The 15,936-nt window shown below is 33.5% G+C and overlaps 2 protein-coding genes across 4 annotated transcripts; one reads left to right on the top strand and one right to left on the bottom strand.

The window, feature by feature from the left end:
* Nucleotides 1-213: 213 nt before the first annotated feature.
* On the bottom strand, nt 214-14,032 carry LOC106665068 (peroxisomal targeting signal 1 receptor). 3 transcript variants are annotated; one of them, XM_014391244.2, is made up of 14 exons: nt 13,812-14,032; nt 13,472-13,715; nt 13,187-13,387; nt 11,202-11,329; nt 2,885-3,011; nt 2,650-2,818; nt 2,495-2,586; nt 2,102-2,287; nt 1,895-2,023; nt 1,732-1,823; nt 1,449-1,617; nt 1,233-1,390; nt 1,003-1,167; nt 214-911 (listed from the first exon to the last, which is right to left on the bottom strand). In XM_014391244.2, exons 2-14 carry the CDS (start codon nt 13,619-13,621, stop codon nt 872-874), a joined length of 1,806 nt encoding a protein of 601 aa, XP_014246730.1. In that variant the 5' UTR covers nt 13,622-13,715; nt 13,812-14,032; the 3' UTR covers nt 214-871. The 3 variants fall into 3 exon arrangements, with proteins under 3 accessions (XP_014246730.1, XP_014246728.1, XP_014246726.1); XM_014391242.2 differs by having other exon boundaries at nt 1,705-1,823; nt 13,193-13,387; nt 13,812-14,031; XM_014391240.2 differs by having other exon boundaries at nt 1,705-1,823; nt 13,812-14,031.
* LOC106665069 (U3 small nucleolar ribonucleoprotein protein IMP3) lies at nt 5,732-6,532 on the top strand. Its single transcript, XM_014391245.2, has one exon. The coding sequence runs from the start codon at nt 5,911-5,913 to the stop codon at nt 6,454-6,456; it is 546 nt and encodes a 181-aa protein (XP_014246731.1). The 5' UTR covers nt 5,732-5,910; the 3' UTR covers nt 6,457-6,532.
* Nucleotides 14,033-15,936: the final 1,904 nt, after the last annotated feature.

The following is a 15,936-nucleotide window of genomic DNA, read 5'->3' on the forward strand; positions in this document are numbered from 1 at the left end:
TGTATATAATATTTTGAATAATAATTATTTTTTAACTTAACATAATAATTTTTTCTAAATATTTTTCCCTTTATGTAACAAATTAACACCTACAAGAAAAAAACAAACAAAACAAATGCTTGTAGAACATTACCCTGACTTTATGATATATTAAAAAAGACATCATAATGAAATGTAGGTAAATTAATTAGAAACACTGGCACTTTTGAAAGAATATAAGAAATAATGGTGAAAAATAAGTGTTAAAGGTCATAAAACTCTGGCGTGCTGTTTGTTTGTTTGTTGTTTTTGTTTGTTTTTTAAATTGTCGACCATATCAATAAAAAAATTACTGTTTCGATTATGTTAAAAGGTTTTAAGCCAAATTCAAAATTTCTCATATACAGCTCATTTTTTGTTTTTGGAGAATATGAGCTTTCATAAAATATTTTTAATAAAACCCTTGTTGACAAAAATATATGTATACGTATAAAAAGGGGGATTTTTTATTAATTGCCTGTTTTCACTTCCTCTTGCCACGGAGCATGAAGCTGTTACTGCCAAAACAACTTGACATTCTCCATTAAGCTCTTCCCTCTTTGTGAGGGGAATTTTCTGTACTAAAATTTTAAAGTTCGGACATCTAGGGGAGTAATTTTCCATCTCTAATGTGGCAAAATAACATTTTTTAACTTATAAATACTTAGTTATTTTTTTCTTTTATTTTTAATACATTATTTGCAATAAAAACGATTACTAATAATAGCCACCCCCTCAACAATGGGACATTTTGCCTCATTTGTAACAAATGTATATTATGTAAATATGTGAATATATATGATTGTCCGAACAATTAAATGGGATTAATATAACTATAATAAACCTTTTTTGTTTAGTCTATTCCAAATTCTTTGTTGAGTTTTTCCAAATTTCTGAAAGACAAAAACAAACATTATACGTTGATTGTATTTGTATAAATAAATGCATTTTTAACTACAAAAGTGTGTTAAAATTATTAATTACCTTGTGTTGAGAGTTTCAATAAAATCTGTTCTTTCGAGGAGGGATACAACGACTAATCTAAGAGTGTTCCATATTGTATCTGACATTTGTGGTGTACTTGATCCTTGAGGTCCACAGCCTGCGGCTTGCTGGTTCAAAGCAATTAAAAGATGTTCAGCTGCTTCCCTGAAAGGAAGATTATAAAAAGTGATAACTGAACACAGTTAAATAATTTTTTATAGAATATTTACTTATGGGCACCAAGACGAATGCAGGCAATACCAAGGTTGTACCTTGCCCTTATAAAACCAGGCATCAACTGCAAGGCACTTCTATAAGCATCTATAGCTTCTTCTGACCTTGAGCCGTTAGCGAGTGTTGCTCCTAGTCTGTTCCACATCCTTGCATCCTAAATAAAATTTTAGCATTTGTTAATTACATTGAGAGATATTGTTATAATTTCTTACGTTTGGCCGAACTTGAAGGGCGGCTTTAAAACAATCGGCAGCTTTATCCGTTTCCATTGATAAATTGTAAAGAACACCTAAACCACATTGAACATCGGCGTCTATCACACCAGTAGGATTTCTCCTGGCTGCCTCGAGAAACATTGTTTTCACACTTTCGTGTAATTCCCTTGAAAAAATTATTAACACATTGCAATAAACCTCAATTAACTTTGTGATTTACACTACAACAATAAGCAATATCCCCAAATCAAACCTAGATAAGATAGATGAAATTCCATACAATGGATGAAATGGAGGGTTCCAAGTCGGATTCTGCTGGGTGACTGTCGGAGGAACAAGGTCAGCATATTTTTCATTCAATCTTATCCATTCCTATAACACAACAACATATACCATTTTAATAGTTCTTTTATATAAAATGGTTACAATTTGATCAAAATTACCTTCAACGCTCGACATGCTTGGTTTTGGAAATTTTCATTTGTGTAACAAACAGCTATTGACATAAGTGCTACTGAGTTACTGGGCTCAAGGCTTAGACATTTCTTTAAAGCGGATATAGCTTGGGGATCCTAAAAATAAATACTAAAGTTGACACCACACCAAACATTTCAATGCAAAAAAATATAAGATTTTAACAAGTCACATACTTGTTCATTTTCAGCTTGAGTAGTTCCTAAAAGTTGCCAAGCAAGTGGATTTTCTGGTTCCTTCAACACCGCCGCTTCAAAACACAGCACGGCACTAGGTAATTCACCTGCTTCTAATTTCTTCCTGCCTTCCGCTAATGGGTCGGCCACTTCCTTCATGGGATTATCCTCTTCAAATTTATAATCCTGAATCCAAAAAATTCATTGTTAACTATACAAAAGGACTTAGTTAATTGTTGTTGACAGTAGATGTTTCTGTTTGTTGTCCTTGTATAATTAGGTTAGAATTTTATTTTTCATATTATCATTTAAATTATTGTGTGGTATATTCATACATTTCTGTTTTTGAATATTTTGTACACATAAATGAAATATTTGATATGCAATATATACCTTATAGGTAGAGTAATCAGACTGTTCTGATAATGTTTTCCATATATAATCGTTAAATTCATCATGCATTTGCTTTTCACCCTGGTTTGATTCTACAATAAACAATATCTTTTACATAACTGATTTCTTCTACACAAATTTAGTACGACACAAACCTTCATTCACAGAGTTATTTTCTCTTAAAAAACTTTCTTCCCATGTTGAAGGAATTTCGTTTTCGTGTTCAAACTGTAAACTCCAGTGTTCCGCTGTGGAGTCTGTTTGTGGTGTTTTCTCCGCAATCGATGATTCACCCTCGTTAATTTTTTTCATAAATTTCATAAACTGAAATAGTAATTACATAAAACATAAAATTGCATTAAGACGGTAATCATACGTCGCGGCACTCACCTTAGAATTGGAAAATAATGGATCACCTTCTGTAGTCTTCAAAATATCACCTGCGACTTCTTTTAGATCACTAGTTGAATCAAAATAATCCTCAGAATTTGATAAGTCTCCTAATATTGGCTCCTCACTAGAAACAACATGGTATACATTAGCAAATTTTAGGACAACATTCTAAATTGTTATTATAGGGTACACATAGTACATTTACAAAGGGGGGGAAAATACATATACACCATCTTCACTGATTTTTTCTTTGACAGATTACTCGCCAAGTTCACAGTCATCCAGACCACTCCATTTCTGAGCTTACAAAAGAAAAAAAGAAAAAAAAACCCGCTGAAAATGGTCTATATTAGACCGAAACGCGTCTGACGAAATAAATGCCTATTGTGGAAAAGTCAATTTATTTCCTACTCATCATCTTATTAGTTGTTCCATAAAATAAGAATGGACACCATCAAAAAATTAATAGATGTAAATAATAGAAAGTTTGAAAGTATTTCATACTCTCATAAAGTGTGATGCTATTCTTGTGGTTGAAATTGTTGTGAAACGTGAATTTCATGTGAAACAAATCTGAGAATAGCACCACATTTTATGTGAGTATTCTCGGTTCAAAATTTCTATTATTTACATCCAGATTGTATAATTATTATTACTATTATTTTTTCATGAGTGTTTTTGAAAAAAATCCATTTGTAAGTATGCCAGACGGTTTGATGCAGGGCCGCTGGATTCGAACCCAGAACCTTTATCTTACAGTGATGAGCACTGTGTCAACACCTAAATCGTTGCAACCTCTGTCGCCCCCTTGCATAATAATAATAATAATTATTTTTTCAATTGACGACACATGTTTTGTAATTCAACCAGGTCCTAAAGATGACCCAACTAAAGGTCAAAATGTATGCAAATTTTGAGTAAATTAAGCAAGTAAAGTAAATTTTGAGGGTTAAAAAATTGTAAAAATTGTCATAGTTTAAATGTTTACTATTAGCATCAGTCAAAACAAATAAATTTTCTTTCAATAGATTAGAAATGAGAATTCACAATAATACAATGACAGCAACAAAACCCGGTCTTTCCTCTACCTTTGACATAGCAATATGGGTAAAATCGGAGAATATTGTGTTATTTTCAAAAATCAGATAATAAATTACATTCTAAAGGGCTTACCTACTGGACAAATAGTGAATAAATTAGAAATTAGTTTTAGTACTGTTAGAAATGTTAGTGACCGTTAGTCAATGATTAGTTGGAGATTGTGAGATGCGGCCTGGTGTGATGTAGGTTTAGAAAAACATTTTCTTTATCGTGCCAACGTTCGATCTTTATTGAGATCATCTTCAGGGCCTGTGATTTATAAACATTGTTTAGATTATACAAATACATGTAAGATGTGAAAAAATGAATTTATACAATGTTATAAATTTTAGGAAATTCTAAATTCTCACTGTTGAGAAAGAGCCCTCTTTATCAGCCACCAGGATAGCAGAAGAGGTTGCATCTTCTGCCATAACCACCTTCTGCTAATAGGCAATAAGAAATTCAATTCACAAATGTAATTATTGTGGCAGGGTCCAAAGGAAACAACCTTTTATATCAGAGAAGAACCGCAAAAAGACTTGTTTTTGTTGAAACTTATTTCAAGGGTATAGAATTCTGCAAAAATGTTATTTTTTCAGATGAAAGTAAATTCAACATTTTTGGATCTGATGGCTGCACATACGTTTGGCGAAAACTGAATACTAGTTTAAAGCTCACCACGTGAGAGCCCACTGTAAAACAGGGAGGTGAAGGTGTCCTTGCTTGGAGGTATGTCATGGAATGGTACAGGAAAATTGACCTCCATTGACAATATTAATATAATAATTATATTTTTGAATTAAATTTCTTATTGTCTATTAGCAGAAGGTGCTAATGCACGCAACCTCTTCTACTATACTGGCGGCTAATAAAGTGGGCTCTTTCTCAACAATGCGGTGAATGCGTTCCTTTGTTCCCTTTCACTAAATTTTGATGGCCGTCCTGAACGAGATTTGTTTAAAACTGAACCTGTCTCTCTAAACTGGCTTACAATTTTTCTAACAGTTATTTGGAGATCGTGAGATGCGGTCTGTTGTGACGTAGGTTTTTTGAAAAACATTTTCTTTATCGAGTCAAGTTAAACAATTGTAGTCAATTATACAATGTTAGAAATTTTAGGAAATTCCTGAAAATTGTGGGAGAACACGCTCTGAGAAACGCCAACTGCCTCTGTGATATCCACTTGCCAGTGACCTCGATGTCTCATTTTTACAATAATATTGCGAACTTATGGTGCAAGATGATATTTTTCCATGGTTAAAGATAATACAACTGGATTAAAATGGAGAAAAGACGAGAAAAGCTGTTCATTTTTAAAATAAATAATCTTCATGTTTTCAATTCTTAAATACATCCATTATTAAAATGAGGATTAACATTTGTTTGTTTTTGGTTTGCATTTTCTATTTTGTTTTATCTAACTAACAAGAATATATCGGTTAATTTTTTTAAAATTAATAGAATAACAATAAATTACCAATATTCCTATTTATTTTTGAGCAGTTTAGATGCCAATAGTAATGATGGCAAAATATTTGTGCTATCCAGTTCATAAAAACCTATAAGTAAAAAACAAAGTGTGCCAATACTTTTTCGACAGAATAAAAGTGAATTTTTTAAAATTACGTTTTAAGTAAATTTTTCAGTTTTCTTTTCGAATTATTTCGAATTCTTAATATTTTATGAAATAAAAATATCTAAAAAATAAACTTTTGATTTTTTAAAATTGAAACCTAAAAAAAGTTGTGCGCCAATACTTTTTTGATCTACAGAACATGTTCAGTTCCTTGTCCTCAAAGCATTAGTTCTTAGTTAAACCGCTGAAACAGTAAAGAAGGTTATGTCGGAAAATATGTGAAACCTCGTGGTAAAAGGTAGCGATCTAAGTTGTCAAGGTATTCGGTACTGAACAGATTTATTACAGTTAAAAGTCGTCCAATATGCGAAAATTAAAATATCACGAGAAAAAACTACTCAAGAAGGTGGATTTCCTTTGCTGGGAGGCCGACAACAACATCCACGAGGTGAAAATTCTGAAAAAATACTTCGTTCAAAAACGTGAAGACTATACAAAATACAACAAGCTGTCCAGATCTATCAGGGAACTCGCCAATTCCATAAAAGAGCTTGACAAGGACGATCCGTTTAGGATAGAAGCGTCGGCGAGCCTGTTGGAGAAACTCTACATGATGGGTCTCATAGAGACGAAATGGGACCTGGAGAATTGCAACAAGGTGAATGCATCATCATTTTGTCGAAGGCGTTTACCCGTAATGATGGTGAAAAGCAAGATGATCAGGAATGTGAAAGATGCGACTAAACTGATTGAACAAGGGCACGTACGAGTGGGCACCGAATTGATCAAGGACCCGGCTCTTCTTGTGACGAGGAACCTGGAAGATTTTATTACTTGGATCGATACATCTGCTATACGAAAACATGTCCTCGAATACAACGACATCAGGGATGATTTTGATCTTATGTGATTTTAGCTTTCTGTAAATTCCATTTGTTACACACTGTACATAATTTAATTCTTAAACATAAATATTTTATAAAGTTTGTCTCTTTTATTCGAAAGAACCAATTTTGGTTACCCTGTTCTGAATTTAGGGGAAACAAGTTAACCTCCTGTAAATAGACAGATGCCTCGCTTGCTTGAAATATTTATTTATTTTAACATATTATTAAATATATTAAATTAATATATATTAAATATATATGATAAAAAGAATATTTACATCATGCCATGGCCAATGCTTTTGTTTATACTGTTGGTTTGACCAATAATTTGTGTATACGGTGATGGAGGAATCCTAAGTACTTCCTACTTAATAGAATGACGTGTAGGTAGGAAAAGTGTGAATTCTAAATTTGCAATGATTGATGACATTTTTATTGATAGGTGACACTACAAATTGTTTGTGCAACACAATGTTAATTGTTAAGGCACTGGTCACAAAAAAAGTTTATACAAGAAGGAATACTGTCTCCATTGCTTTATGCATTTTACATGAGGTATTGAAAAATCTCTTCCTGAGATATATCCTTGAATGAGGAGCGTCGCTCATCACTGTAAGGTGAAGGTCCCAGGTTCGAATACAGCGACCCTGAATTTGAACCCAACGTTCTAACACCAGTTCCACAGTGTTCATATAATCTCATTGTTGAAATAACCTTCTTAAAAAAAATTACAACTAATTGAGAAATAGATGAATGTGAATGGCACTAGTGGAATGAGCTACAATTTCACTCAACATATTTTTGTCCTTTTCTTTTGTTTTGTCTATATCCGTAGAAAAATCATGTATTTGTCCATTTACTTGGAAGAAATCAATAAACATTATGCCAATCATGCAGCTGGGTATGCCGCATAAAGTAAAATGCCCGGGCTTAATTTTAAAAAGGTTGCTTAAATGGACCACATTATTTCTTATGTAGAATATCTGAATGTAATGATAATCAGGAGTTATATTGCTCTTTTATGTCAATGATGCAAGCACTGTTAGATTATGCATTATGTTAAAATGACAAGCTAGTGAAATGCGTTATTTAGCGACTGGTTGTTTAATAATTTTTTGAAGTAGTCAGGAATAAAGTATTTGAAAAACACCTTTTCCATTTTTTTGCCAATGTTTCAACCTTTAGTCAGGTCATCTTTCAGGATGAATTAAAAAATATTTGTTCACTGGAAAAAATAATGATACAATGCAGATGTAAATATTATTCCATAGATAAATCGTGGTGCTATTCTAATGGTGTCATGTTTGTAGTGTGTAAATACCTACTGTCTCATAATGGACAGATTCTTATGATTTCGAGAGACACTCCCTCTAAAGGACTTTACTGCCCAAACTGTCGAGCAATGACTCTTCACAGTTTGGATCTCCTGATATGGCGATCCCTGAGACTTAACATCTGACAGAGGTCGACAGTTTGAATTAGAAGTGTTCACATCATTGACAAATATTTGGAATTAATCATTTCTGCACTACAGTATATCACCCTGCATCAAATGGCTTGGTAGAACGTTTTCACCGGCAACTCAAAGAAGCCATAATGTGCCATCAAAATAGCATCTTGGGCAGACACCTTGCCAATCATAATGTTAGGAATATGGTAGGCAGACGAAGAAGACCTGCAACTCCTGAAGAAATGGTTTTTGGATTGCCTGGAGAATCTTTGCACCAAAATGTAACGCACATAAGCAACCCAGCAGATTTCATCATGAAATTAAGCGAGCATTTTCAGAATCTAACACCAACGCAGACATCAAGGCACACTATTTGATGGCTTTAAACCGGCATACATTCTAAACAACAGCGAGCTACTACACTCGGCCATTGAGGTCCCCAGACGTAAACCATAGAACACAAAACACTCATCATGCAGTGGAAGAATTGTACTTTTTCCAAAAAGGTTTACTGATCTCTATACATAACTTTATAATACATTTTTAAAAAAATATTTTTATTATGATGTCCTTCATTACTGCGAAGAGGATTATGTGGCAACCCACCAAACTTGTAATTTGTTTCCAGCCACCAGGAGCAGGAAGGCTTCCATATGGTGTTTGCACATTTCAAGTGGCAGCATCGGTGGGCCAGATTGGCAGAGAAACTCTCATATATCAAGAGACTTTTGATAAGTAGCCTTCAGAGGATCTGAACCATAGAAGTGGGATCATTCTCCTATTAAGGATAGGCCATGTGAGGATGACACGTGCTTTTGGGCCAAAGCATGCATATTTGTCCGGCATGCAGAGAAAGGTTGTTTGATGTGTCTCAGCTAATTGAAGGATGCAATTCCTTGGCTCCATATAGAGTGTGCCAGTTATGAGAATTATACTTGAGCATGGCATTAAGCATTTGGGTCCCCTGTACTAATTCTTGGAGAACCAGTGTTACTCTATTGTGTACAGTTCTTTGTAGATAACTCGTTTTGTTTCACTGTGTGTGTACGTTGAGAGAAAATGCATAGTAAATATGAGGAACTTTACTAATGAGAGGGTCGATAGTGGAATATTAAGTGCTCATTAACCCTCAATTAGATTAGTTATACACTCAAAGATCGGAAAAAAAAAACCCAGACACTTGTACTTATTTATTTTCTATAATAACTAAAAGATCAATAGTTGACTTAAAACTTAAACTCAAAATTAATAACTTTTTATTTAACAAGGGTATTTCAACTACGAGGTTAACACCCTCAGGGTGCTGGTGTTTTTCCCCCTGGGTTTCCCTTGGGATCTTTTTGATGAGCACTGTGTCAACGCCTAAACCATTGTGGCCGTCGATGCCCCTTAATAACTTATTTTCTACCTTTATAGAGTGTTATTAATACTTTTAACTTTTTAAAAATAAAATTATTTATTATCTACTTTGATGAAAAATAAAGAAAATGAGTTCCAATTTCATCCTTTCTAGAGCCAACTTGTCGAGTGAGTTGATTTTTTAAATTGTTGTCTTTATTGAAACAATAATTTGAATAAAAAAATAATTATTAAGCATGGTTTTAGTGACTGGGAGTTTGTGGCCCTGAAAAGGGCCGGTGATGTTTCGTAGCATCAAGACGATAGATCGAGGCCAAGATCGTGTGTGTGGTACAGTAAACCATTGGCTGAGGTCCGGAGGCCATGAGTCAGTCGGTTGACTCCTCAGAGGCCGAAGGTACTGGAGTGCAGCAATTAGCCGAGAGCAACAGTTGGCGTTTATAGCCAAGTCGGCTGTGTTTAGTACGTGAGAATCAGGCTAATGCTGCAAGTACCCTTGCTGTCATCAACAGTGTTCCATTAGTGATTTGTGAGAGATCGTCGGGTAGACAAGTCTGGTTTCAGTGGAGCAGGCCCCTGCTTATATATCGGAACTCTGATTGGCTGCAGTATGGAGGGCGTGAACATTCCATAAGTGGTAGGGCATCTAGTGGTAATGTGGTAGCTACAAGTGGCCACTATAATGGTTTTCAGACAAGAAGATCATTTTATTGCTCTGACCACTCTATAGAACCATCACCTTAACAGCAACAGCTTCCTTGAAAAGTGAGGTCTAAAACCGTCAGCTTCTAAACCAGGCTTCATGAGAATAGCCTAGCCTCTAGTTGTTGTATCATGTTCTATTACTGGAGAGGCATCGAGTAGAAAGGCAACTATTTGCCAATCAGCAATTTACTTGGACAATTGAACAATGGCGAGCTATGCTCTTCACAGATAAGTGACAGCTTTGTGGCAATGAGATGACCGGGACCTTGGAGAGTGGAGAAGACATGAAGACCACTTTGATTCATGTGTCATGAGTGAGTCAGCCTTTTCAAACAGTCATTTATTATATGGGATGGAATTATTGTCCATGCCCACACCAAACTGATTATTATGGTCCAGAATGGAGTGTTGACTGCACTATGGTGCATGTTCTTCTGAAAGTGCCATTGTATGGGACAACTTCATGTTAATGCTTCATAATGCTCGACCGCATGTAGCTAGAGTTGTCACCCAATCCCACCTTGGAGGATGTTGGGATTACAATGAATTGGCCATCACGTTCTCTTGACATGAATCCTACAGAACATTTATGGGCATGATAAAGGATAGATTAGACATCTTTCACTGCCTCCATCAATAGATTGAACATCTTCAAACTGCTCTTGTTGAAGAATGAGATTCTATTTTGGAAGACGAAATCTGATCACTTATTAAACCCCCCCCCCCTAAAATCAAATTAATTCTTGTTCACATTTCTTTTGTAAAGGCTAAAAGTAAATTTGCACCTTTAAAAATCCTTTCTATACCTTGTCTTGAAACTTGTTGCTTCTGTCGACATTTGTAAAACCCTACACTATGGGCTTATTTTACAACCTAACATTATTTAAAAAATATATATATCTAGCCACATAAATATTTATCATAAAAAATATTATTATTTATCAGTGTTTGTTATAATTTTTTCAACAAGAAAAACTAAAACACTGAATCTTTATTAATCTGAGTATGGTACTAAAATATAACAAAATCCATTGAACAATAGGTCAATTGTTCCAAATTTTCCCTATCATAACAGTAGACGGCAACAGAGTGAGAAAGAAGAAATAGTTTAAACATTAGAATGGAATAGATAACTAAGGACAGAATACAATTAGATAAATATCCCTTATCTCAAATGTTTAAAAAAAAATCAATCAACAAGGGATTTAAAGATAAGAAAGTAAAAACGGGCTATAAAGTGGGCCACCAACCTACCTCATTACATCCTGATGCCTTTGGAATTCATCGGCCCACCTTGGGCCAATACCAAGGTCGAGGAAATCTTCACACACCTCTTGTCTGTCGTTTGGCTGTTCCATTGTCCAAATTCCGGGCTCAGCAACCTATAGAGTATTATTTAATTTAACAGAAAATTACATGTTTAGGTTTCTACAATTTTTACAATGTAATTTAATAAATTTAAGAAAGTGAATGGTTTGATTTTTGTCAAGCAATTGTATTTTTCTTTTCTTTTTTTTAATTTCTTGGATTATTGGATAGATATTCCCCACGACATAAATTCTTAAATAAAAATTATGATAAAGTGTTACAAACAAAGATAAAATTCAGCTTGAGCTATCTATTTCCAAGAATTTAACCTTCAATGTTTGCCCACTGTTGATGTTGCAACACAGACCTTGAAAAACTCATACATAAAAGCTGGGAATGTTAAGAATCAAATAAATGAAAATAATAAAATATAAAGAGTACATAAATTTTTTTCTTGTATAGCAATTAGACTCAACTATTAGGAAGTCATAATGGTAAATAGTTAGGGTCTCCAACTCGTATTTGCCACACTAGTGGTTCTGGGTTCTTCAAATCCCTATATACTCCATGGAATTTTAATTGAGATTAATATGCAAAAAGTATTAAAAATTGGTTTGACCCCTCTTCCATGACACCCAGCAGGTAGTTGGACATTAGGTCTTCCCATATGACAATATTTAATAAACTAATTTGCAACTTGCAAGTCATTTTACTTTTTAAAGAACTGTAAAATTAAAATCTCATTTTTTTCATGTTTTCAACTTAGTGGATTGGCAAAACAAAATTTGTTCTATGTTATTTAAAATGCTTCCATTGAGACATTCCAAACTATATTTGACATCAAACAATAAAAACAAATAGTCTTGCTGACCTAATTCTTCTATTTTGCCGGGCAATCTTGTAAGCAAAATTAATTAAGCTATTTAATTAAAGATAAAACTGCAATACAATTATTAGGCTTAATAGAAATAAATAAACTGAAAGCCATGTTAATAAAAGGGCTTTCAAATATTTTAGCTTTCAAAATTCTATTTTAAAACAATTCCTTTCACATTTGAACAAACATTAAATGGTAAAATAAGGAAGAATTGTTTTTCTGTTTCAACAAATAAAATTAACAAAATTATTAATATATATAAAAAAATACAAGAAAAAAGAATAATAATAAAAAACAAGTTTGAACAAATATTTGTTTACATACAATACAAGCTATCACACAGCCTAGCGACCTACTTATAAGAAAAACGTAACTCAAAAATGGCCATTTGCTATTAATACACGAAAACTTTCATTTGGATTATTTAAGAATTTTCAAAATGTGAAAAACAATTAAGAGAATTACTACATCCAAAGGTTCTTACATAAAAAATTCCATAAGTTTTAGATTCTGTAATTAAAAAACCAAACAATAATTATAGTATTTTTGTGTAAAAGCAAAAATAATTTTTATTTTTATTTTCCAATATACAATTCAGCAGTTATGCAATAGTGATAATAGTTGTGTTTATTTTATAAAGATATTACATAGTATATTTGTTAATAAATAAAATAACAATCTGGTTTTAATTTTACTCGAATCCAGTTAATTTTCCCTATTCATAACATCTTTAGCCTTGAAATATGTTTAAAAACTATGAGGAAACAAGAGAGGCCCAGAATTTATAGGAACAAGTGCTCAAATTAGAATGCGACCCAATTCTAAGTATACAGAAATAAATCAGAAATGTTGGATGGAATTTGTGATGTAGATTTGTGTAAATTGTATTTCCTTGAGATCGTAAATCATTAGATTGTAAAATTACAAATTGCTAACAATAAGTTTTATAAATCAAAGAATAAAATAAAATACATCAAAAGACATGATTGTAGAATATTTTTCAAATAAAATGCAATAAATTAAACAAATAAACAGAATATATATTGAAACTTACACTTACATCAAAATGTTTGCCAGCATCGATGTATTGTTGAGCCCAGGCCTGAACATCCTCCTCCCTCGTAAGTTGCGATACGGGTGGAGAGCTTACCGGTCCGACTTTCCCTTCGAGGTCCCTCATTTCGGCGAGAAGGGAATCCATCCGGAAAGGCTGAGTGGAGTGACCCATCGTCTCTTCGAGAAACTCTTGTACAAGCTGCGAAAAAACCAAATGCGGATTTATATTCGATATATCAGCCGAGTAAGAAGGGCCGGTCGTCACTGATGCATCGTTCCATACCTGCTCGGAGCTGGAGCTTGCAATGTGATCAGAATGTGGGAAGGCGTAGCCTTCATCTTTCAAACCCCTGTCTTGTACAAAATGTGACGTGAGGTTTACTAACGAATTTGCACCACCGCAATCACCCTCTACTAATTTTCTTAATGCCATTCTTATAAAATAATGTCTCCGTTTAAACAAATGTACGAGAACTGTTTATTATTTCAATTTTAAATTTATATATATTTTTTTTTTTTATTTATCCCTAGAACAAAAATGTCGATTAATACGTGGTACTGATCAGGTCCAAGATATATAAAAGTGCCTTGAATTTACAGCGGTTCTGTAATAAATGACTTACAATATCTACAGTTGGAAGGCTGTCGAAAAATTTAAACTAGAATCTGATGTGATGTGCTTTGTGCCTAAAACTATCCGGACGTCCTGTGCGAACTTCAATCCATTATATATCAATATTTGTTTTGTTCCGTGATTTATTAAAACCCGAGTGGAATGACTCGACTCGTTTACTCTGTATTACCTAATTAAATAAAAAAGGTTAAAATTCTCGACCTTGACACTCGGGTTTTACTATGCACAGCTCGCTAGATCACAGACATACAAACATGACATGCGTGTGCGATCGTTTCATTCGTGGCAATATTTATGATGTCATTGACGTTGCTACAGCCTTCGTCAGTGCAGTCCAATAATTTACCAATTATTATTTAACATTCCATAGTAAACCTTAGTGGAAATAAAAGTTTATAATATCAAACCAGACATACAAAAACTCAGGAAATACCAGCTCACTGCTTATGCATTACCGATAAAAACAGTATGTATATGATACATGCATCTATTATGCGTGTAGTTAACATGCATGTAAAATGGCGAGAAACCAGGATGTGTCTGATAGACAAATTGGAAAACACCAAACTACAAGTTCACCATCTCACAGACTCATCAAGACATCTCACAAACACTTGGGCATGCTCAACACGACAGACAAAAATGACACATCTACATGGAAAAACAAACACTTTGAGCCCTGAAGATGATCTCAATAAAGATCAAAACATTGGCATGATAAAGAAAATGTTTTTCTAAAACCTACATCACACCAGACCGCATTTCACAATTTCCTTATAAACATCTCACAAATGTAATACCAAACTTCACTTACAATCAATTGGCAAAAATATTGTAAAATGTTTTCAATAAGCAGACACCTGGGCTTGAATTTATATTACAAATAATTATTATTTTTTTTACAGCCATCAACCTTAGTGGTTAAGCATTGGTATCGTTGTGTGGATTGGAACAGGCCACGCATGAGGCCGGCGGATTGACCATCAAGCCTTTTCTTTTGTATTTAATATATTTTAAGGCATTGTGGTATGGTATAAAAACCATTTACAATATTACCTATGGAAAAGTCCACATCCTTTGGGAGTCCGGGGCATTCTTCCCTGGGATCTCCTGTGTCTCTCCCGCCTCGACCAGCAGATCCTCATTCCCTCCCAGTTAGTGAAGTTAATTGGTGAGTGTAGGATTGTCGCTAATGTATTAAATTGTAATGGATAGTGAGATCCATCCTTATCCACTATTCCTTGATATTAACATTATGGCCCTTTAGATTTAATACGACTGAAATTTGGTTGAATTATTACAATATGTATATTTGTTGTTTATAAAAACCCTGAAGATCTCTAGATTTAAAAATGACCTATCTATCTTTCAAAGTGCATAAAATAAACAGTTTTACTAATTTATTTCAATTTTTGGCATCGTTTAAGAGAATGGTGTGGTCAGTGGTAAAACTGTGGCTTGTGTACAGGATTTGCCAGTTTGCAGGATGAAGAGCATTCACGGCTCTGTACCTCAGCCTGAGGAGTGTAAGGAGGTTAGGTTCGACTTAAACCCTTTGGGATGAAATGTCAAAGGGTAAAAGTTGACCAAAATTGTCCAGTGATGCTAGAGGATATGCAGGAATTAAGAATAATGACGCTGTTATTGGTGTATGAAAATATTCCACACCTCATAAAATCGATGCCACATTTTGCAAGTGGTGATCAATACAAGAAGAGGAAATACTCCACATTGAATTGAATATTTTCTTCATTGTTTACATAATGACATTTTTTTAAAATTGTTTTACTCAGTTTATTTTTTTCATTAGCTATATGAAATATCCAGTAAAAAAATGATTATAACAATATTTATTTAAAAAAAGAAAAAAAAAGTCCAACTGTTTTACCTCTCATATATATATATATATATATATATATATATACACACACACACACATTTTATTTTAATTAGTGTTATCTTTGAACTAGCAAATATTTAAAAAAAGTTAATTTGGAAATTATGAAGTCTAATTGCTAATTAAATAACTACCATCTAATACAACAATTATATATTTATATATAACATTACAGATAATATTTAAATAATGAGAAAATACAAGTTTATATTAGGTA

This window comes from Cimex lectularius, unplaced genomic scaffold, assembly GCF_000648675.2.
Source record: "Cimex lectularius strain Harlan isolate CLEC.00 unplaced genomic scaffold, Clec_2.1 scaffold32, whole genome shotgun sequence".
Taxonomy (NCBI): Eukaryota; Metazoa; Arthropoda; class Insecta; order Hemiptera; family Cimicidae; genus Cimex; species Cimex lectularius.